Raw genomic sequence first — 24,961 nt, forward strand, 5'->3', positions numbered from 1 at the left:
AATCACCACTAAACGATTATTACAAGATACGTTAAAGGGACTTCTTTAAGAAGAAGAAAAAGAACAAAAAAATATGTATAGTAAGAAAACAATAACTATGTATCTATCAACAATTACTTTCAATGTAAATTAAATGCTCCAATCAAAAGACATAGGGTGGGTAAATGAGGAAGAGAACAAAACCCTGACATATGCTGCTCACATTAGATTGAAAGACACATGCACTCTGAAAGTAAAAGGATGGAAAGTGATATTTCATGAAAATGGGAAAAAAAACAGGTTTATCCATAGTTATACCAGACAAAATAGGCTTTAAAACAGAGGCAAAGAACCCAGTAATCCCAATTTTGAGTATTGATCTGAAGAAACCCAAAACACTGCTTCAAAGGAACATGCATCCATATGTTCATTACAGCATTATTTACAATAGCCAAGATTTAGAGGTGACCTGGGTGACCATGTCATTCACTACAGGAACGGATGAATGGATAAAGAAGATGTTGTACATATATACAACAGTATATTACTCAGCCATAAAAACAGAATGAAATCTTCCCATCTGCAACAACATGGGTGGACCTAGAGGGTATTGTGCTGAGTGGAGTAAGTCAGACAAAGAAAGACAACTGACATATGATTTCACTCATATGTGGAATCTAAAGACCAAGATAAATGAACAAAGTTGAAACAAATTCATAGATTCAGAGAACATTTTGAGGGTTGCTAGATGGGAGAGGTGTTGGGGGGATGGAGAGAAAAAGAAGGAATTAAGAAGCACAAATTGGTAGTTACGAAATAGTTATGGGGATGTGAAGTATAGCATAAGGAATATAGTCTATAATATTGTTATAACTAAATGGTGTCAGATAGGTACTAGATTTATGAGGGTGATCACCTCATAAGTTATATAAATGTCTAATCCTTATGTTGTACACCTAAAACTAATATACTGTTATTTGGCATCTGTAGTTAAATATAAAAAAATAAAAAAATAAACATCCTGTCTGTTCACTTTCATGATTCTGCTTCTCTGACCCACCTGAGGTCTGTGAGAAAAGAGAGGAAGAGTGTGTAGTCATCAAAGTTCAAGCTTTGTTTCCCTTACCATATGAAAATTTTTAACCTAGAACGGTAGCCTAAAGGTCTTCTTAGCTACCAATCATAGCTAGCAAAGACTTACTACCTAGTAAGCATTGTGGTAAGTGCTTTTATATAGATTATCTCCTTTGATCCTCACAACAATCCTGTGTAAACATCCACTTTTTATAATTGGAACAAGTGAAAAATAACTATAACAAACTTGTCCTAGATTTCTCAGTTCACAAATATACTGAAGCCAGCTGATGTCCAATTTGAGTCAGTCAGATGTTAGAGCCCTTGATATTTTTCACATTTTTTTTGTGGTAAAAAACCACATAACATAAAATTGACCATCTTAACCATTTTTAAGTGTACAGTTAAACAGTGTTAAGCATACTTACACTGTTGTATAACAGATATCCAGAAAATTTTCATCTTGAAAAACTGAAGCTCTATACCAATTAAACAAAAAATTCTCTTTTCTCTAACCCAGAACATGTTAACCATCATTCTACTATCTGTTTCTATAAATTTGATCAGATTAGATACCTCATAGAAGTGTGCACATACAGTATTTGACTTCTTTTGTTACTGGATTATTTCTTTTTTCTTTTTTTTTTTTTCATTAAATTTATTGGGGTGACAATTGTTAGTAAAATTACATAGATTTCAGGTGTACAATTCTGTATTACATCATCTATAAATCCCATTGTGTGTTCATCACCCAGAGTCGGTTCTCCTTCCATCACCATATATTTGATCCCCCTTACCCTCATCTCCCACCCTCCACCCCCACCCCCTTACCCTCTGGCAACCACTAAACTATTGTCTGTGTCTATGAGTTTCTGTTTCTCATTTGTTTGTCTTGTTCTTTTGTTGTTTTTGGTTTATATACCACATATCAGTGAAATCACATGGTTCTCCGCTTTTTCTGTCTGACTTGTTTTGCTCAGCATTACTCTCTCAAGATCCATCCATGTTGTCACAAATGTTCCTATATCATCTTTTCTTACTGCCGAATAGTATTCCATTGTGTATATATACCACAACTTCTTTATCCATTCATCTATCGAAGGACATTTTGGTTGTTTCCATGTCTTGGTCACCATACACAAAGCTGCAATGAACATTGGAGCACACGTTTCTTTATCTCTAAATGTTTTCAGATTTTTTGGGTAGATACCCAGGAGAGGGATTGCTGGGTCATATGGCAATTCTATTCGTAATTCTTTGAGGAACCTCCACACTGCCTTCCACAACGGCTGCACCAGTCTGCATTCCCACCAACAGTGTATGAGGGTTCCTTTTTCTCCACAGCCTCTCCAACATTTGTTATTGTTTGTCTTGTTGATGATAGCCATTCTGACCGGGGTGAGGTGATATCTTATTGTGGTTTTGATTTGCATTTCTCTGATGATTAGTGATGTTGAGCATTTTTTCATATGTCTACTTGCCATTAGTATGTCCTCTTTGGAGAAGTGTCTCTTCAAGTCCTCTGCCCATTTTTCAATTGGGTTGTTTACTTTTTTGGTGTTGAGTTGCATGAGTTCCTTGTATATTCTGGATACTAGCCCCTTATCGGAGGCACTGTTTGCAAAAATCTTCTCCCATTCAGTTGGTGGCCTCTTTATTTTGTCAATGGTTTCTTTTGCTGTGCAGAAGCTTTTAAGTTTCATATAGTCCCATTCGTTTATTTCAGCTTTTGCCTACCTTGCCTTTGGAGTCAAGTTCATAAAATGCTCTTTGAACCCAAGGTCCATAAGTTTAGTACCTATGTTTTCTTCTATGCAGTTTATTGTGTCAGGTCTTATGCTTAAGTCTTTGATCCATTTTGAATTAACTTTGGTACATGGTGACAAATAGCAGTCCAGTTTCATTCTTTTGCACGTGGCTATCCAATTCTCCCAGCACCATTTATTTATTTTTATTTATTTATTTATTTTTTTTTTAAATTTTATTTTAAATTTATTGGGGTGACAATTGTTAGTAAAATTACATAGATTCCAGCACCATTTATTGAAGAGGCTGTCTTTGCTCCATTGTATGTTTTTAGCTTCTTTGTCAAAAATTATCTGTCCATATTTATGTGGTTTTATTTCTGGGTTCTCAATTCTATTCCATTGGTCTATGTGTCTGTTTTTCTGCCAATACCATGCTGTTTTGATTATTGTCGCCCTGTAGTACAAGCCAAAGTCAGGAAGTGTGATACCTCCATTATTGTTCTTTTTTCTTAAGATTGCTTTGGCTATTCAGGGTCTTTTCTGGTTCCAAACAAATCTGATGATTTTTTGTTCTATTTCTTTAAAATATGCCATTGGGATTTTGATGGGGATTGCATTGAATCTGTATATTGCTTTGGGTAATATGGCCATTTTAACTATGTTGATTCTTCCAATCCATGAGCATGGAATGTCTTTCCATTTCTTTGTGTCTTGTTCAATTTCTTTCAAAAATGTCTTGTAGTTTTCAGCATATAGGTCTTTCACATCCTTGGTTAAGTTTATTCCTAGGTATTTTATTCTTTTTGCTGCAATTGCAAAAGGAATTGTTTTTTGTATTTCTTTTTCGGAGATTTCATTGGTAGTATATAGGAAGGCAATGGACTTTTGTGCGTTGATTTTGTAGCCGGCAACTTTACTGTATTCGTTGATTGTTTCTAATAGCTTTTTGGTGGAGTCTTTAGGGTTTTCTATATAGAGCATCATGTCATCTGCAAAGAGTGATAATTTAACTTCTTCATTCCCAATTTGGATGCCTTTTATTTCTTTCTCTTGCCTGATTGCTCTGGCAAGGACTTCGAAAACTATGTTGAAAACCAGAGGTGATAGGGGACATCCCTGTCGTGTTCCTGAACGTAGAGCAAAGGGCTTCAGTTTTTCTCCATTAATTATGAGATTAGCCGAGGGCTTGTCATATATGGCCTTTATTATGTTAAGCTATTTTCCTTCTATACCCATTTTATTAAGTGTTTTAATCATAAATGGATGTTGTATCTTGTCAAATGCTTTTTCTGCATCAATTGATATAATCATATGATTTTTGTCCTTTATTTTGTTTATTTGATGTATCACATTGATGGATTTGCGTATGTTGAACCATCCTTGTGCCCCGGGGATGAACCCCACTTGGTCGTGATGAATAATCTTTTTAATGCATTGCTGTATTCGATTTGCTAGAATTTTATTTAGGATTTTTCCATAGGTATTCATTAGAGATATTGGTCTGTAGTTTTCTTTTTTTGTGCTGTCCTTACCAGGTTTTGGTATCAGGGTAATGTTGGCCTCATAAAATGAGTTAGGGAGTACTGTCTCTTCTTCAATTTTTTGGAAGAGTTTGTGCAGAATTGGTATTAGATCCTCTTTGAAGGTTTGGTAGAATTCACTAGTGAAGCCATCTGGTCCCGGACTTTTGCTTTTGGGAAGGTTTTGGATGACTGATTCAATTTCGTTACTGGTGATCGGTCTGTTTAGATTTTCCAGTTCTTCATGGTTCAGCCTTGGAAGGCTATATGTTTCTAAGAAGTTGTCCGTTTCTTCTAGGTTGTTGAATTTGGTGGCATATAGTCCTTCATAGTATTCTTGGATGATCCTTTGTATTTCTGTGGTGTCCGTGATAACTTCCCCTTTTACGTTTCTGATTTTGTTAATCAGTGTCTTCTCTCTTTTTATCTTAGTAAGTCTAGCCAAGGGTTTGTCAATTTTGTTAATCTTTTCAAAGAACCAGCTCTTTGTCATATTAATTTTTCTATTGTCTTTTTGTTCTCTATTTCATTTCGTTCTGCTCTAATTTTTGTTATTTCCTTTCTTCTGCTGACCTTGGGTTTTACTTGTTCTTCTTTTTCTAGTTCTTTAAGGTGTAACATGAGGTTATTTATTTGGGAGTTTTCTTGTTTCTTGAGATAGGCCTGTAATGAGATAAATTTCCCTCTTAAAACTGCTTTCACTGCATCCCCCAAATTTTGGTAGGATGTATTTTCATTGTCATTTGTTTCTATGTATCTTTTGATCTCTCCTCTAATTTCTTCTTTGACCCAGTCCGTCTTTAAAAGTATGTTATTTAATCTCCATGTATTTGTGTTTTTTCCCGCTTTCTTTTTACAGTTGATATCCAGTTGCAAAGCCTTGTGATCAGAGAATATGCATGGTATGATTTCAATCTTCTTAAATTTGTTGAGACTGATTTTATGTCCCAATATATGGTCTATCCTTGAGAATGTTCCATGTACACTAGAAAAGAATGTATAGTCTGATGTTTTAGGATGAAGTGCTCTATAAATGTCAATTATGTCCATTTCATCTAATGTGTCATTTAGGGCTACTATTTCGTTATTTATTTTCTGTTTGGATGATCTATCCATAGCTGTCAATGATGTATTTAAGTCCCCTAGTATAATTGTATTTTGGTCAATTTCTCCCTTTAGTTCTGTTAGTAGTTGCTTGGTGTATTTCGGTGCTCCCTGATTGGGGGCATAAATATTGATGACTGTTATGTCTTCTTGTTGTACAGTCCCCTTCACCATTATGAAATGTCCATCGTTGTCTCTTGTTATCTTTTTCACCTTGAAGTCTGTTTCATCTGATATCATCATGGCTACACCTGATTTTCTCTGGGTACCATTTGCTTGGAGTGTCAATTTCCACCCTTTCACTTTGAGTCTATGCTCTCCTTGTAGCTGAGATGTGTCTCCTGGAGACAGCATATGGTTGGGTTTAGTTTTTTGATCCAATCTGCTACTCTGTGCCTTTTTATTGGTGAGTTCAGTCCATTTGCATTTAGGGTGATTATTGATATGTGAGGATTACCTGTCATTCTATCTTTAGTTTTCTGGTAAGGCTGTGTCTCCATTGTTTCTTTCCCTTTTTGTTGTTGTCTATTATTTCTGAGTGGTGTTATTCTATGATATTTCCCTCTGTTTCTTCTTTTATTTCAGTATATATTTCAATTCTGGATTTATTTTGAGTGGTTACCCTTAAGTTTATGTAAAAGAAAGTTTGATATTTAGAGTATTCCATTTCTTCATCACGCTTACTTTCTCCATTCCCATATTCCGGTCAGGCCTTCACTCTCCCCCTTTTTGAGTTGTGGTTGCCACAAATTGTCCCTGTTGATGGTGGTCGAATAGCCTCCTTTAGTATTTCGTGTAGTGCAGGTCGTGAATTAGAAAATTTCCTCAGCTTCTGTATGTCTGGAAAGGTCTTTATTCCTCCTTCATATCTAAAGGATATCTTTGCTGGATATATTATTCTTGGCTCATGGTTTCTCTCTTTCAATAGTTTGAATATTTGGTTCCACTCCCTCCTGGCTTGTAGAGTTTCTGCTGAAAAATCTGACGATAATCTAATGGGCTTTCCTTTGTAAGTTACCGTCTTCTTTTCCCTGGCTGCCTTGAGGATTCTTTCTTTGTCGTTGATTTTAGACAGCTTCAATACAATGTGCTTTGGAGAAGGTCTGTTGGGATTGAGGTAACTAGGTGTTCTATTTGCTTCTTGGACTCGAGGGTCCAGTTCTGTCCACAAATTTGGGAAGTTCTCATCGACAATTTGTTTGAATATATTCTCTGTTCCCTTCTCTTTTTCTTCTCCTTCTGGTATGCCCATTATTCTTACATTTCTCTTTCTGATGGAGTCAGAAAGTTCTTGTAGAGTTCTTTCATTTCTTTGAAGTCTCAAGTATGTTTCTTCTTCCATCTGTGTAATTCCCAGGGTTCTATATTCGAGGTCACTGATTCTTTCCTCCATCTGGTCAACTCTGCTAACTAAGCTGGTTATTTCATACTTAATTTCTTCTATTGAGTTCTTAATCTCCAGAAATTCTATTTGGTTCTTTTTTAAAATTTCAATCTCTTTCTTAAAATGCTCATGCTGTTCTTTGATTGTGTTTCTTTTTTTTTTTTTTTTTTTTTTTAAGTTTATTGGGATGACAATTGTTAGTAAAATTACATAGATTTCAGGTGTACAATTCTGTATTACATCATCTATAAATCCCATTGTGTGTTCATCACCCAGAGTCAGTTCTCCTTCCATCACCATATATTCGATCCCCCTTACCCTCATCTCCCACCCCCCACCCCCCGCCCCCGTTACCCTCTGGCAACCACTAAACTATTGTCTGTGTCTATGAGTTTCTGTTTCTCATTTGTTTGTCTTGTGTTTCTGAGTTCATTTATCTGCCTATCTGTGTTTTCTTGCATCTCGTTGAGTCTTTTCAGAACTGCAATCTTGAATTCTCTGTCAATTAAGCCACATATTTCCGTATGTTTAAGTGCCTTTCTGGAGATTTTTCACTTTCTTTCTGAGCTATTTTGTTGCCTTGATTATTCATGGCAATCACTGGTACTATTTCTCTTCCTAGACATCTACAGGAGTGGCTTCTGCAACAGGTTGATAGGAAGCGGTCTTTCTTTTGTTTTCCAATACTTGTTGGTAGAATGTTTTATTTTCTCTCCAACTACAGGTAATTTTTCTTCTGCCACACGGTAGTGCTATGTTTTCTCTGCACTATTCCAGCTTCTCACACAAATTGGGGATTCCCTGGGAAACGGGCTTCTCCTCTGTTAATAGTTCATGTAGGTCACGGGTCGCAGTGTCCCTGTGGGTATGCGGAGAGCTTTTGATGTTCCAAAGCTCTTCCAGCTCCAGATTCAGAGCCCGTGTTTCAGCAGTTTTGTTTATTCCTGCAGGTATCTGTCCAGGTAGGTGGGGTCAGGGACTGGGTGAATTGTGAGATGTGGCCCAGAGCAATGGCGGCGACCACCACCACAGCCGGTCCTGCTTCCACAGCTCCCTCTCCTTTGACGGAACTAGTTGGGCTGCGAATCTGTGTCTGTGGCCCACAGTTCTCAGAACTGCAAATATTCTGTTATTTTGATCTGACACTGCTATTGTTCTGTTTCTAGCACCGGGCATGTGGGGGCGGGGTTAGCTCTGGGAGGGTAGGGAGGGGGCGGCTAGTCTCAGTGCCTAAGGCTTCCATTCTCTGCTTGGCAGTGAGGGCTTAAACCACTGTTTTCAGCCTTCTTCCCTCAGTCTTTTCTATGAGGTCTCTGCCATGAGCGTTGGGTTCAGCCATGTTATATGCTGCGCCCTCAGCCCTGTGGGCCATAAGGAGAGCCCTAGCAGTCCGAGTTCTTACTCTCCCGCATCTGCGGTAGCTCCAGGATTCACCGAGCTCAGAGCACTGATCTAGGTCTGTGTCCTGCGCCCGTGCAGTTCCATCTCTGCACTTCTTCCTTCCCTCCTCCCTGGGTCATGCGATTTGCCCACCTGTAGGTGACTTCAGTAGTGGGCCTCTTCATCTTGCAGGGAGTCCTTTGTGGAGTTATTGTTGTTCAACTAATTTTAAATTCAGGGGTGTAAATACAGATGCAAAAATCCTAAGCAAAATTCTAGAAAATTAAATACAGCAATGCATTAAAAAGATTATACATCACAACCTAGTAGGGTTCATCCCCGGGGCACAAGGATGGTTCAACATCAGCAATGTTCTTTCATTGTCCTGTACTGCCAGTAGGCCTAAATTGGAAATGGTTAGGAAACTTGCTTATCTGTCTTTAGACTGGAGGAAATGGGGTCCAACTGAAAGTTCATTTGTTGTTTTTTAAGATTTTTATTAAAATATAACTAACATACAATATTATATTAGTTTAAGGTGTACACCATAGTTATTCAACATTTGTATACCTAAAGAAGTGACCACCATGGTATATCCAGCAACCATATGACATTATGCCATGTTATCACAATATTATTAACTATATTCCTTATGTTGTACATTACATTCCCATGACACTTCCAAATAGTAAATATGGTTAACTTCTTGTCTAGTTGATACAAATTCATAATGAATAATCCCGCTGATATCAAGAAAACATTAGTGGGCTGGCCGAGTGGCTCAGGCGGTTAGAGCTCCATGCTCCTAACTCCGAAGGCTGTCAGTTCGATTCCCACATGGGCCAGTGGGCTCTCAACCACAAGGTTGCCAGTTCGATTCCTCAAGTCCCACAAGGGACAGTGGGCAGCGCCCCCTGCAACTAAGATTGAACACGGCACCTTGAGCTGAGCTGCCGCTGAGCTCCCAGATGGTTTAGTTGGTTAGAGCGTGGGCTCTCAACCACAAGGTTGCCAGTTCAATTCCTACAAGGGATGGTAGGCTGTGCCCCATGGAACTAGCAACGGCACCTGGACATGGAGCTGAGCTGCGCCCTCCACAACTAAGACTGAAAGGAGACAACTTGAAGCTGAACCGTACCCTCCACAACTAAGATTGAAAGGACAACAACTTGACTTGGAAAAAAGTCCTGGAAGTACACACTGTTCCCCAATATAGTCCTGTTCCCCTTCCCCAATAAAATCTTAAAAAAAAAAGTTTATATAAAAAAGAAAACATTAGCAACATTATTGCAACAAGTTCAAAAGTGTAATTGTCAGAACTCATACAATGTTGGTGGGAATGCAAATTGGTGCAGCCATTATGGAAGGCAGTGTGGAGGTTCCTTAAAAATTTAAGACTAGAATTACCATATGACCCAGCAATCCCTCTCCTGAGTATATACCCAAAAACCTAGTGGGAGTTTGAATATAGGTTATATGCTTAATTCAATGTCAGGGCTTGAGATTCACTCTCATAATATTTTTTTCCCCACAAGGTAGAGAGATACTGAAGGATCTGGGTTAATCTAAGTTCTAGTTCTAGTTACATTAATATTCTTGGGTCACTTTTTTCATGTTATTTTAAGAGAAAAGTCCCCCAGTTCACTGGGATCCAAAGTGTGATCTCATCTCCAAAGTCTTATCACTCCCCTGAGTTTTAGTTTCTTCATTTGTAAAGTTAGTTAATTTGATTAGATAATTCTATTTTCAGTTTGGAAAATATTTATTGAGTGTCTAGTATAGGGCAAATGTTGTGCTAAACTCTGAAGATACCAGCAGGGAGCATACAAGCCATTATTTCTATTGAATTTAAGAGTCCAATGGAGAAAGCAGACATATAAATTAAGCCACAATTGGAATCTGTTTCTCTCATAGCTAAACACAATTGAGAAAAGTGGATCCCAGTAAGATGGTGCTGGCACCACATAATAGAAAAATATATACAGCCCAGGAGCATTGACATTGCTACAGGGGACTCATAAACAAACAAGTGTAACTGTACTACAATTTGTGCACAGTGCCACAAACAAGAAAATAACCCCTGGTAATGAGGAAGGTTTCAAATAGCAGGTGATATTTAAGCTAGGCCTTAAAGGATAATTGGAGATTAACAGGTGAAAAGCTTAAGATAGAGCATTCCAGGCAGGATAAACAGCTTTCACAAATACAGAAGTATCAAAATGCCTGATTGTTTTTGGTAACTTCAAGAAATTTGAAATGACTAGAATTTGGTGTCTAATAACAGTTAAATTTATTGAGCACTTCATATGAGCCAGGAGCTGTTGTGGAATCAATATGTAAAATCTGAGAGAGATGTCACAGAAATGGCAGCATGAGGAGTGCTTCTTGAAATCTCTATTTGAAATTACAACAAATTAAACTGCTATAATTCAACAAAGGATAACTTAAGCAACACACAAGCACATTTGAGAAATCTGAGCATTGAATCACCTGAAGGTGGGCAAATCAGGTGAGCAGAAGAAGAGGGAAGGGGGAAGTGCAGAGACAGGGGGCCACTGGCTGCTGGATGCAGAATGCGCTCCAGGGCTCACTGCAGGCTCAGGAGAGGGAAGAATCCAGGGATCAGACATTCTCCCTGTGGCCCATGGTTCTGCCTGTGGGATCAGCATACAATACAGCTGACCCCAGCATTTGGGGCAGAGACCTTGGGTGAGAACTGTGGTTTAAGCTCTCATGGCCAGGTAGAAAACAGAAAACAAAGACACAGAGTCTGGCTGACTCAACCCCCACCCTCCCAGAGCTCCCTCTATCCCCACCCTCTTAGTGTGAGAAGCAGGCTCCAGAAGAAACGGTGGCAGTGTCAAAGAACAGACTATCTAGAGCCCTGAGAACTGAAGTCATGGTCCTGTAGCTGCAGGTACACAGCATGACTGACTGATTCCAGGAGACAGGGAAACAAATGTAGGAGCAAGACAGTTGTGGGCTGGTAGTTGCCATTCCTCAGAGCCACAAGCACACCAGCAGCCTCTCATAGACCACACTGCCCCAGCCTTTCTGGGTGGATCCCTGTGGGGGTAACCAGAGCCACTGAGACACACAGGCTCTGCTTCAGACTGCAGAGACAGCAGTGGGATTGCAGAAGCTCAGAACACTATTACTCTCCACATCCTCCCATGGAGGCAGTACCCGGAGACCCAGATTACCTGTTCGCAGAGGAGAAGCCCACCTTCCACAGAACCCCCCATCAAGTGAGAAGACAGAACAGTGCAAAAAAAAAAATTGCTACAGTATGAGAGAAAATAAAAGGCTGCAGTGGGAGAGAAAATAAAACATTCTAGCAACACCTACTGGAAAGCAAAGAAAGACGTCTTCATCTCAACCTGCTGTAAAACTATAGATGTCCAGAAAGAGAACCAATAATTCACTAATTGCCATGAATAACCAAGGTAACAAGGCAGCTCAGAAAGAAAATGAAGAGTCTCCAGAAAATGAACTTAAAGACGTGGAAATATGTGACTTAAATGACAGAGAATTCAAAATTGCAGTTGTGAAAAAAACTCAATGAGATGCAAGGAAACACACAAAGACAATTTAATGAATTCAGAAACAAAATCAATTAACAAAATGAATTTCACCAAAAGATTGGAATTTTAAAATAGAACCAAACAGAAAACCAAACAGAAAATTGGGAAATGAAGAACTCAATAAAAGAAATGAAGAATGAAATAACCAGCTTAGGTAATAGAGATGATCAGATACAGGAAAGAATCAATGATATTGAAGATAGAAATCTGGATATGGAGTAGATGGAGGAAGAGAGAAACTTGAGAGTTAAAAGAAATGAAAGAACTCTACAAGAACTTTCTGACTCCAGCAGAAAGAGCGGCATAAGAATAATTGGTATGCCAGAAGGAGAAGTGAGGGAGAAGAGAACAGTCTATTCAAACAAATAGTCGAGGAGAACTTCCCAAACATGTGGAAAGAACTAGGTCCTTGAATCCAAGAAGCAAACAGAACACCTAATTACCTCAATCCCAACAGGCCTTCTCCAAGGCACACTGTATTGAAGCTGTAAAAATTAATGAAAAAGAAAGAATTGTCAAGGCAGCCAGGGTATAAAAAGCAGTAACCTAAAGGGAAAGCCCAATAGATTATCATCAGATATTTCAGCAGAAACTCTAAAAGCCAGGAGGCAGTGCAATCAAATATTCAAACTATTGAAAGAGAGAAATTGTAAGCCAAGAATAATATATCCAGCAAAGATATCCTTTAGATATGAAGGAGGAATAAAGCCCTTTCCAGACATACAGAAGCTGACTGAGTTTTCTAACACATGACCTGCATTACAGGAAATACTGAAGGAGACTATTCAACCTCAAACCAAAAAGCCAAAGAATAAAAACCCATGAGCAATATTATGAAAGACAGACAGAAGCAGGAAATGGCAACCACTACACAAAATAAGGCACTATACACTTAAACATAAAACAAAGGGTAAAGGGGAAGAAGCTAAGATGGTGGAATAGACGGGCGCTGTGCCAACTGCCTCTCAGGATCACACCAAAATTACAAATAATTTATACAACATTCAACTTTGGAATTCATCTGAACACTTGCTGAACAAAACCTCTAAACTAAAGATTTAAAGAAGACACCACCAAGTCGAGACTGGTAGGAGGGGCAGAGATGTGAGGCAGACTGACTCCAGTCCCATGGAGAAAGGGCAAACTCCAGAGGAGCACCTCAGTGGTGGAGACTTCCGATGTGGGGTGACGAACCCTCTGGCCACACACCGGGATCCCCTGCCCAGAATCCCTTTGCCAGGAAGGGGAGTTCCACAATAGCTGGCAGTAGAAATCAGAGAGGACTTCCTTTGTTCACCTAGGATGGATGGAGTGTGAATATACACCCAGTCGCCCTCCTGTGGAGCAGGCACACAGACTCGCTCACTGGCGAGCACTCACCCAGTCCCTGGTGGAGGGAGTGACTCCGTGTGTGGGGACCCAGGAGCCATTGGGAAAAGACTGAACTGAGCGCCTGTGGTGCGGAAGCTGGAGGTTTTGGGACCATTGTTCGCCCTATGTGGAGCTTACACATGAGTGGTGTACCAGAGAGTGCCATTTTTTTGGGTTAAGCCCTCCCACAGATGGTCAGGTTTGGGACCACATTGGTCTGCTGGAATCGGCTCAGGCATGCGCATGCTGCCCTGGGTTCCGGCTGGGCACAGGGCTTGTGATCCATTGCTAGGGAGCGTTCTGAATGTCAGGCAAGCTTTGGCTCCAACGGGCTGCTGATTGAGATGTGGACATGTGTGCACGCTGCCTTGGGTCCCCACTCTATACACTGCGTGTGCAGTGTTGCCAGGGTGGTGCCTGGCTGTCAGTGCTGCTCTGCCTCATCTGCAGGCTGCTGATTGGGACAGGCAGAGACTGAGAGTTTTCCTGAGAGTGTTGGGTTGGGAGCTGTGTGGCAGTACAATCTGGCCAAGACATTCATGGCGCATTTGTGTGGACTGGTTGCTGGTGGAGGAGCACACGCTGTTTAGACTTGATGGGGGCCACTGACCACACACCATTGTGCCCTGGGGCCTGCCCCACCCACCTACAGCTGCGTTGCTGGCGCATCCTAGGTCCCTGGTGCCCAGCCCCACCTCCACAGGCCATAGAGGGTTTTTGCAGCGACTGACAGCCCGCAGCAACCTGTGGGGATTTTTGGTAGTGAACATCACCCCAGAGCCCATGGCGGCCAATTGTGGACAGTTCACTGTGAACCTGAGAGGGAGGCTGGACCACGACGTGCTTGGCCCTTCCCCTCATCACAGCTGGGGCAGAGTCACCCGCAGACTCTCTATTGTTGAGCAAGCGGCCTGCAGATGAAAGAGAGTGGAGAGCCTTGTTGTTTTGGGGGGAGGATGGGTTCTTTTCTTTTAGTTGTTCTCTTTTTTCTTCCCCCACTTTTTATTTTTATTATTACCATTTTTCCCTTTTTCTTTTTATCCTTTTTTCCTTTCCTTCTCTTTCATCTTTTTGTTCCTTTTCTTCTTTTTCCTTCCTCTATTTTCTTTTTGTTGTTGTCGTTTCCCAAGTTTGTTTGTCTTGTTATTGCTTTGGTTACAGTTTTTCTGTCTTACGCTCTTGTTTTTGTCTCTTTTACATATTTTTGTTTCTCCTCTCTGGTTGTTGTTTATCGAGTTTTTGTGAGGGTGTATTTGTTTTTGTTTGTTTATTTGTTTGTTTTTTGGTGTTGTTGGTTTGGCCTGCTTTGTTTTTGTTTTTTGAAGTGGACATGGACCTAGGACATGTCCAGAAGCTGAGACTACACTGAATTTGTAGAAACCACTGGCCATAGCCTTTACCCACTTATAACACCACCTAGCCCACCTACAGCTGTTGCAAGGGGCACTCTGGGTGCCTGAGTGAATGGACTCACCCCTACAAACTGTGGAAAAGTTTTTTGACAAAAGAAGATGGTCCCTAGAGCCCAGGGGACATCTTGGTGGTGTTCAGTGACCCCAAACCTGCACCACAGACACTCAGGAGCAGCTCTTGGGAATCTGTGATCTTGAGATGGAGGCTGCCCTCAGTTCCCTTGAGGCACTGTACAAGGGGGACATAGGTCAGGTATTGGCATAAGATCTGAATCTGCATTAATGTCTTAAAATCCACCAATCACATGCTGTAACTCACTTGAAATCTATCCAGCCCAGCTAGTGCTGCATCACCAAGGGCACCCTCAAAACTAGGTCAAATAGCAAGACACATGCTCCTAAAGAGCATCTTTCAATAGTTACGCCTTACAGGCAACTGTCAGGTGGCAATAGGCCTAGGGGGCTATGGGCCTTTTGCTAAACTGCCTCAGGACCAATATTGGTGGCAACCAGCTTCAATTCACAGAGACCACCCCCACATGACTCCAGGTTCAGCACTGGCATCAGCCAACTACATACAGCTTTGAGGCATCTACCAGGTAGCCACGGCCTGGTAACAGACAGGGCTGCAACAGCACTGAGTGGGAGCCCCACCCAAGAGACACCAGAACCAATACACCCAGAGGCCAGTGACAGATCAAACCGGAGCACTACCTGGTTGAACCTACAAGTGGCACCGTCAAAAGAAATTTTCCACATGCACAAGAGCCCACAGTGGCCAAGCCTCCTCTGAGGGGATCAACCTCCACACAGCAGCTCATACACTGTGAGCAGAGCTAATTATCCAAGCTAATCAGCCTGAGGGTCAATTCCACCCTGAGATAAGCTAGAACCAATTAAAGGTCAACTACAACTGTGATACCTGTGGAACACACGGGACAGGAGAATGTGGAGACTTTGCAGTCAGAATATAAAGGACACATACTACATAAGACCACCCAGCAAAGACTGAGAGATATAGGTGATCTATCTAATACATTGAGGCAATCACAGAGCAACAGACAGAATGAGGAAACAAAGAAACATGTCCCAAATAAAAGATCAGAAGAAACCTCTCAAAATGGAACTAAATGAAACAGAAGAATCCAACCGATCAGATACAGAGTTCAGAACACTGATGATAAGAATGTTTAAGGACCTTAGTGAGAACATAAAGAGGAATAGAGAAAACATAAAAAACAACCAGTTAGAACTAAAGAATACAATAACTGAAATGAAGAACACACTCAAAGTAATCACCAGTAGGTTAGATGAAGCAGAGGATCAGATCAGCAATTTAGAATACAAGATAGCAGAAATCACTCAATCAGAACAACACAAAGGAAAAAAGAATAAAAACCAATGAAAATAGTTTAACAGACCTGTGGGACAACATCAAGTGCAAAGGCATTTGCATCATGGGAATACCAGAAGGAGAAGAGAAGGAGCAAGAGATCGAGAACATATTTGAAGAAATAATGACTGAAAATTTCCCCACTCTGGTGGAGGAAATTGACATACCAAGCCCAGAAAACACAGAGAGTACCAAATAAGATGTACCCAAACAGGCTCACACCAAGACACATTATAGTTAAAATGGCAAAGGTTAAAGGCGAAGAAAGAATCCGAAAAGCAGCAAGAGACAGACAGCGAGTTACTTACAAGGGTGCTCTCATAAGATGATCAGCTAACTTTTCTACAGAAACTTTGCAGGCCAGAAAGGAGTGGCAGGAAATATTCAAAGTGATGAAAAACAAAGACCTACAACCAAGGTTGCTCTACCTAGCAAGGCTATCACTTGAAAATTGAAGGAGAGATAAATTGCTTCTTAGAAAAAATACTCTAAAGGAATTCATTGCCACAAACCAGCATTGCAGGAAATGTTAAAAGGGCTTTTCTGAACAAAAAAAAAAGGGGGGGGGGAAACAAACTAACAAAAGAAGACCAGAAATATGAATAGTAAAAGGGAAATAAATATGTACCTATGAATAATCACTTTAAAGGTGAATGTGCTAAATGCTTCAATCTAAAGACATACAGTTGCTGAGTGGAAAAGGAAAGAGGACCCATTGCCTATGCTGTTTACAACATACTCATCTCAGATTAAAAGACACACACACACTGAAAGTAAAGGGATGGAATAAGATATTTCATGCAAATGAAAATGAGAAAAAAGCTGGGGTAGCAATTATTATTTTGGACAAAATAGGCTTTAAGATGAAGACTACAGTAAAAGACAAAGAAGGGCACTACATAATTATAAAGGGATCGATCCAGCAAGAGGACATAACCCAAGTAAACATGTATGCACCCAACATAGGAGCTCCTAAATATATAAAACAGTTTATGATGGACATAAATTCAGAGATCAACAATAGCACTATCGTAGTAGGGGACTGCAACCCCCCATTGTCACCAACAGACAGATACTCCAGACAGAAAATCAACATGGAAACAGTGGCCTTAATTGACACTTTAAACCAGCTGGATTTAACCAATAGTTTTAGAGCATTTCACCCCAACGCAGCAGAATATACATTCTTCTCAAGTGCACATGGAACATTTTCCAAGATAGACCACATACAAGGTCACAAAATAAGTCTCAATATATTTAAGAAGATTGAAATCATATCAAGTGTCTTCTCTGACCACAATGGTATGAAATTACAAATCAATTATAAGAAGAAATCCAGAAAACACACAAATAAATGGAGGCTCAATAACATGTTACTAAATAGCGAGTGGGTCAATAAGGAGATCAAGGAAGAAATCAAAAGATACCTTGAGACAAATGAAAATGAAAACAAAACTATCCGAAATCTACAGGATGCTGTGAAAGCAGTCCTAAGAGAGAAATTCATAGCAATGCAGGCCTATCTAAAGAAACAAGAAAAATCTAAAATCAACAAGCTATCTTTACACCCAAGGAAACTGGAAAAGGAACAGCAAAACAAGCTCAAAGGGAGTATAAGGAAGGAAATAGTAAAGATCAGAGCAGAAATAAATGAAATAGAGACTAGAAAGACAATGCAAAAGATCAATTAAACCAAGAGCTGGTGTTCTGAAAATATAAACAAAATCGACAAACCCTTATTCAGACTCACCAAAAAAAAATAGAGGATGCAAATTAATAAAATTAGAAATGAAAAAGGAGAAGTGACAACAAATACCACAGAAATACAGAAAATTTTAAGAAAATACTACGAGCAACTGTATGCCAACAAACTAAATGATCTGGAAGTAATGGCTAAATTTCTAGAAGCATGCAATCTTCCAAGACTGAATCAAGAAGAAAGAGAAACTCTGAACAGGCAGACAACTACCAAAAAAAAAAAAAAAGAAGAAGAATCACTAATCAACAAATTTCAACAAGCAAAAGTCCTGGACCAGATGACTTCATAGGTGAATTTCATAAAACATTCAAAAAAGAATTAACATCTATTTTTCTGAAACTATTCCAAGAATTTCAAAAAGAGGGACGGCTCCCAAGCACATTTTATGAGAACACTATTATGATTATCCTAAAACCATGCAAAGACATTACAAAAAAAAACAAAAACAAAAAACACTAAAATTATAGGCTGATGTCCCTAATGAACAGATGCAAATATCCCCAACAAAATACTAGCAAACCAGATTCAGCAACACATTAAAAAGATCATATACCAAGTCATAAAAATGGTGGCGTGCGGTGAGCCTCTTGAAATCTCCCCTGGAATTTACAATAAATTGAATGACTATAATTCACACAGGACTCCCTGTGCAGCAGATAGGCAAGACTAAGAGGTGTGCAATTGAAATCATCTAAAGGTGGGCAAATTGGTTGACTGGGGGAGGAGGGAAAAGGGAAGTGCAGAGACACAGGACGCAGGGGTGCAGGAGGAGACCAGAACTCAAAACTTCAAGCTCCATGCATTTGAGAGCTACAGCAGTAGCAGGAGAGGGAAGAATTCGGATTGCTAGTGCTGTGCTTATGGTCCACACTCTCGCCTGAGGGATCAGCATATAACACGGCTGAACCCAATGCTCACGGCAGAGAGCTCAGAGCTAACATTGAGGGAAGAAGGGTGAAAACAGCAGGTTAAGTATTCACTGCCAAGCAGAGGGAAGAAAGCTTAGGCATGGCGCCTACCTGCCCCCTCCCAACCTTCCCAGAGCTCGCCACACTCCCACTCTCCTAGTGCTAAAAGCAGAACACTACCAGTGTCAGATCAAAAGAACAATATATGCAGTTCTGAGAACCATGGCCCACAGCTATGGACTCACAGCCCAACTAGTTCTGGTGAAGGAGTGGGAGCCTTGGGTGAACTACTGGGTCTGTTGGGGGTCACCACTATTGCTCTGGGCCACCTCTCACAACCCAACCCGCCCCTGTACCCACCTATCTGGGCGGATCCCTGCAGGAGTAAACAGTCGCTGAAACACACAGGCTCTGAATCTGGTGCAGGAAGAGCTTTGGAACTTGAGAAGCTCTCTACATCCCCAACAGAAGCAGTGCCCTGTGACCAAGGTTAAATGTTCACAGAAGAGAAGCCCCCTTTCCAGATAATCCCTCCATTGTGTGAGAAGCTTGAACAGTGCAGAGAAAATATAACACTACAGCATGAGAAAGAATAAAAGGCTGCAGTCTAGGGAAAATAAAACATTTTACCAATACCTGTTGGAAAACAAAAGACCTCTCCCTATTAACCTGTTGCAGAACCCACTCCAGTGGATGCATAGGAAGAGCTATAGTAATTCATTAATTGCCATAAATAACCAAGGTACAAGGCAACTCAGACAAAAAAATGAAACGTCTCCAGAAAAGGAACTTAAAGGCATGGAAATATGTGACTTAAATGACAGCTAATTCAAGATTGCAATTCTTAAAAAACTAAATGAGATGCAGGAAAGCACACACAGGCAGTTTAATGAACTCAGAAACACAGCAAAGAATAAAATGAACATTTTACAAAATAGATTGATATTTGAAAAGAGAACCAAAGAGAATTTCTGGATATTCAGAACTCAATAAAACAAATGAACAATGAAATAGCCAGCTTAGGTAATGCAGTTGACCAGATGGAGGTACGAATCAGAGACATCAAAGATAGAAATCTGAAAATGACACATGGAGGAAGAGAGAGAATTGAGAGTTAAAAGAAATGAAAGAACTCTACAAGCACTTTCTGACTCTATCAGAAAGAGCAATACAAGTTTAATGGGAATAGCAAAAGGAGAATAAAGGGAGAAGGGAAAAGGGAGTGTATTCAAACAGATAATCAACAAGAACTTCCCAAAATTGTGGAAAGAACTGGATGCTGTAATCAAAGAAGCAAATAGAATACCTGATTTCTTCAATCCCAATAGGCCTATACCAAGGTACATTGTATTGAAGCTGTCAAAAATTAATGACAAAGAAAGAATCCTCAAGGCAGCCCCGGAAAAGAAGATGGTAATCTATAAAGGAAAGCCCATTATTTTTCAGCAGAAACTCTACAAGCCAGGAGGTAGTGGAACCAAATATTCAAACTATTGAAAGAGACAAATTATGAGCGAAGAATAATATATCCAGCAAAGATATATCCTTTAGATGTGAAGGAAGAATAAAGACCTTTCCAGACATACATATGCTGAGGGAATTTTCTAACACACGACCTGCACTACAAGAAATACAGTCTTCAAGGTGAAAAAGATAACAAGAGACAAAGATGGACATTTCATAATGGTGAAGGGGACTGTACAACAAGAAGACATAACAGTCATCAATATTTATGCCCCCAATCAGGGAGCACCGAAATACACCAGGCAACTACTAACAGAACTAACGGGAGAAATTGACCAAAACACAATTATACTAGGGGACTTAAATACATCATTGACAGCTATGGATTGATCATCCAAACAGAAAATAAATAACGAAATAGTAGCCCTAAATGACACATTAGATGAAATGGACATAATTGACATTTATAGAGCACTTCATCCTAAAACATCAGACTATACATTCTTTTCTAGTGTACATGGAACATTCTCAAGGATAGACCATATATTGGGACATAAAATCAGTCTCAACAAATTTAAGAAGATTGAAATCATACCATGCATATTCTCTGATCACAAGGCTTTGAAATTGGATATCAACTGTAAAAAGAAAGTGGGGAAAAACACAAATACATGGAGACTAAACAACATACTTTTAAAGAAGGACTGGGTCAAAGAAGAAATTAGAGGAGAGATCAAAAGATACATAGAAACAAATGACAATGAAAATACATCCTACCAAAATTTTGGGGGATGCAGCGAAAGCAGTTTTAAGAGGGAAATTTATCTCATTACAGGCCTATCTCAAGAAACAAGAAATACAGAAGGAAGCTATTTGACCTGAAATTAAAAAAAGCAAAAGATTAGAAAACCATTGTTAGAATTACAAACAGAAGCAGGAAATAGCAAGGCCTCCACCAAATAGGAAACTATACACTTAAACGTAATATACAGGATAAAGAGAAAGAAAAAAAACACTGAAAAGGGGGGAAAAGAGAACTTGCTGCTGCAGCACAGAAATCAACACACAGCATAAATATGGATAATTTCAGACAAAACTGAATTTCTAATTTTCTAATAAAACTAAAAATGGAGAGACTAAAAGTCTGAACTGGCACAAGGGAATGAAGAAAGTAAGCATGCTGAAGAAATGGAAAACTCTAAATATGAAACTTTCTTTTACATAAACTTAATGGTAACCACTGAAAAATCCAGAACTAAAAAAATGTATCATAAAAAAGAGGAAAAAGAGGGAAAAATAATAGAATATGACCACACTGAAATAATAGATAGCAACAAGAAGGCAAAGAAACAATGGAGACACAGTCCTACTAGAAAACCAAATATGAAATGACAGAAAACCTCACATATCAATAATCACCCTATATGTAAATGGACTGAGCTCACCAATAAAAATGCACAGACTAGCATATTGGATAAAAAAATCTAAACTCAACCATTTGCTGTCTCCAAGAGACACATCTCAGCTACAAGGACAAGCATAGACTCAAAGTGAAAGGGTGGAAATTGACACTCCAAGCAAATGGTATCCAGCGAAAATCAGGTGTATTCATACTGATATTAGATGAAACAGACTTCAGGATAAAAAAGTTAAGAGAAAAAAAGGGGACATTTCATAACAATAAAGGGGACTATACAACAAGAAGATATAACAGTCATCAATATTTATGCCCCCAATCAAGGAGCAAAAATATACAAAGAAACTACGAATAGAACTAATTTGATATTGAACCAATCTTGCATACCAGGAATGAATCCCACTTGATCGTGGTGTATGATCTTTTTTTTGCATTGCTGAATTTGGTTTGCTAGTATTTTGTTGAGGATTTTTGCACCCATGTTCATTAGGGATATCAACCAGTAGTTTTCTTTTTTTGTGTTGTCTTTTTCTAGTTTTTTTTTGTTTTGTTTTGTTTTTGTTTTTTTTTTTTTTTTTTTTTAACCAGAGTAATAGTAGCCTCATAAAATGTGCTTGGGAGCCTTCCCTCCTACTGAATTTTTTGGAATCGCTTTAGGAGAATAGGTATTAATTCTTTATTGAATATTTGGTAAAATTCGCCTGTGAAGCCATCCGGTCCAGGACTTTTGTTTGTTGGGGGTTTATTGATTACTGATTCAGTTTCATTGCTTGAAATTGGTCTATTCAGATTTTCTGTTTCTTCTTGATTCAGTCTTTTGTCTTTTCTCTTTTTACCTTAGTGTGTCTAGCCAAGGGTTTGTCAATTTTATTAATCTTTTCAAAGAACCAGCTCTTTGTTGCATTAATTTTTTTCCATTGTCTTTTTGTTCTCTATTTCATTTAGCTCTGCTCTGATTTTTTATTATTTCCCTTCTTCTCCTGTCATTGGGTTTCGTTTGTTCTTCCTTTTCTTAAATTGTAATGTTTTAGGTTGTTAATCTGGGATTTTCTTCTTTCTTGAGATAGGCCTGTATTGATATAAATTTCCCTCTTATTACTGCATTCAATGCATCCCAATAATTTTGATACGGTGTATATTCATTCTCATTTGTTTCTTTGTATATTTTGATCTCTCCTTTTATTTCTTCTTTGGCCCAGTCATTCTCTGAAAGCATGTTGTTTAATCTCCACATATTTGTAGTTTTTTCCTGCTTTCTTTTGCAGTTGATATCCAATTTCAAAGCCGCGGGATCAGAGAATATGCTTGGTATGATTTCCATCTTCTTAAATTTGCAGACGCTAGTTTTAGGTCCCAACATATGCTCTATCCTTGAGAATGTTCCATGTACACTAGAAAAGAATGTGTATCTGGTGTTCTAGGATGAAGTGCTCCATAAATGTCAATTATGTTTATTTTTTTACAATGTGTCATTTTCTTATTTGTTTTCTGTTTGGATGATCTATCCATAGCTGTCAATGATGTATTCATGAGGACCACTACTATAATTGTGTTTTGGTCAATTTCTCCCTTTAGTTCTGTTAGTAGTTACTTTGTATATTTTTGTGCTCCCTGATTGGGGAATATATATTAATAAGTGTTATGTCTTCTTGTTGTATTGTCCCCTTTATCATTATGAAATGTCTCTCTTGGTCTCTTGTTAGCTTTTTTATTCTGAAGTCTGTTTCATCTGGTATAAGTATGGCTACACCCTATTTTCTTTTAATACCGTTTGCTTGGAATTTTGATTTCCACCCTTTCACTTTGAGTCTATATTTGTCCTTGTAGCTGAGATGCATGTCTTGGAGGCAGCATATTGTTGAGTTTTGTTTTGCTGATCCAAATTGCTACACTGTGCCTTTTTATCAGTAAGTTCAGTCCATTTACATTTAGGTGATTATTGACATATGATGATTTCCTATATCCATTTTGTCTTTTGTTTTCTGGTATCTTGTCTCCATTGTTTCTTTGCCTTTTTGTTGCTGCCTGTTATTTTAGTGTGGTGGTATTCTATGATTTTTTCCCCCTCTGCTTCTTTTTTTTATGTTATATATTTCAGTTCTGGATTTTTTTTCCCCGAGTGGTCACCATTAAGTAAAAGAAAGATTCATACATATAGTCGTCCTTTATCAGCATGCTTCTTACCTCCATTCCCCTTAGCAGATTCAGACCTTACTTTTTGCCCTTTTATGTCTTTGTTGTCACAAGTTATCCCTACTTACGAGTTCTGATGATTAAATTCGTGAACTCATCCTAGAAAAGGTGTTTCATACATCAATGCTGAATATCACTACAGTCATCTTCAAAGTACTCCCCTTGGGAAGCTATGCACCAATGCCAGCGTTTAGTCCACTCTTCAAAGCAGTTTTGGAACTATTTTTTAGGAATGGCCATCAAAGCTGTGGTCGTATTACCCTTGATGTCCTGAATGTCATCAACATGTCTTCCTTTCAATATTTCCTTTATCTTCAGCTAAAGAAAGAAGTCATTGGGGGCCAGATCATGTGAGTATGGAGGGTATTGTAACACAGTTATTTGTTCACTGGCTAAATACTCCCTCACAGACAGTGCCATGTGAGCTGGTGCACTGTCATGAGGCAAGAGCCATGAATTGTTGGCAAAATGTTCAGTTTGAATTCGTCTAACTTTTTTGTGCAGCCTTTTCAGCACTTCCAAATAGTAAACTTGGTTAAATGTTTCTCCAGTTGGTACAAATTCATAATGAATGATACCTGTGATATTGAAAAAGTTTAGCCACATCATTTTCACTCTTGATTTGCACTGATGGGACTTTTTTGGTCGTGGAGAAGTGGGTGACTTCCATTGTGCACTTTGACACTTTGTTTCAGGGTCGTATTGATACACCCATCTTTTATCACCAGTGATAACATGGCCCAAAACAGGGTCTTGCCTCTCCAAAAGGTCTTGGTAAAGTTTGAGTCTCTTTTTCTTTTGTTCATCAGTGAACTCCTCCGGGACCATTTTTGCACACACCTTTATCATGCCAAGATTTTCAGTTAAGAGTTTCGTAACTGTTTCTCTATTGATGTTTACTTGGTCTGCTATGCTTCTCACAGGCAGCCGATGGTGTTGACGCATAATACAATGAATTTTTGCAATGTTTTTGTCAGTTCTGCTCGTTACTGAGTGCCCTGAACTCTCTTCATCAATGACGCATTCTCACCCGTCAGAATAACGTTTAATCCCTTTGTACACTGCTGTTTTTCTTCATGGCATTATCCCCATAAATATGGACTAACTTGTCCCTGATTTCACTTCCACTCTTTCCAAGTTCAACAAGAAATTAAATGATTGTTTGTTGCTCTAATTCAAGCTCAGTCATTCTCATGAGGGCACACAAAAACACACAACAACAATAATGAATGCCACTCAACAAGACACCACCACATGTGAACACAGACATA

General features: G+C 39.2%; 1 protein-coding gene across 1 annotated transcript in view; it reads right to left on the reverse strand.

The window, feature by feature from the left end:
• The window catches only part of LOC109439784 (LHFPL tetraspan subfamily member 1 protein-like), a 72,046-nt gene extending 58,117 nt beyond the window's left edge, over positions 1-13,929 (reverse strand). Inside the window, exon 1 of the mRNA XM_074323312.1 lies at positions 13,791-13,929. Coding sequence (XP_074179413.1) covers positions 13,791-13,929 — 139 coding nt within the window. The remainder of the gene's footprint in view (positions 1-13,790) is intronic.
• Positions 13,930-24,961: the final 11,032 nt, after the last annotated feature.

Source organism: Rhinolophus sinicus, chromosome 18 (assembly GCF_057876585.1).
Source record: "Rhinolophus sinicus isolate RSI-liver-muscle chromosome 18, RSI-T2T, whole genome shotgun sequence".
In the NCBI taxonomy this organism is placed as follows: domain Eukaryota; kingdom Metazoa; phylum Chordata; class Mammalia; order Chiroptera; family Rhinolophidae; genus Rhinolophus; species Rhinolophus sinicus.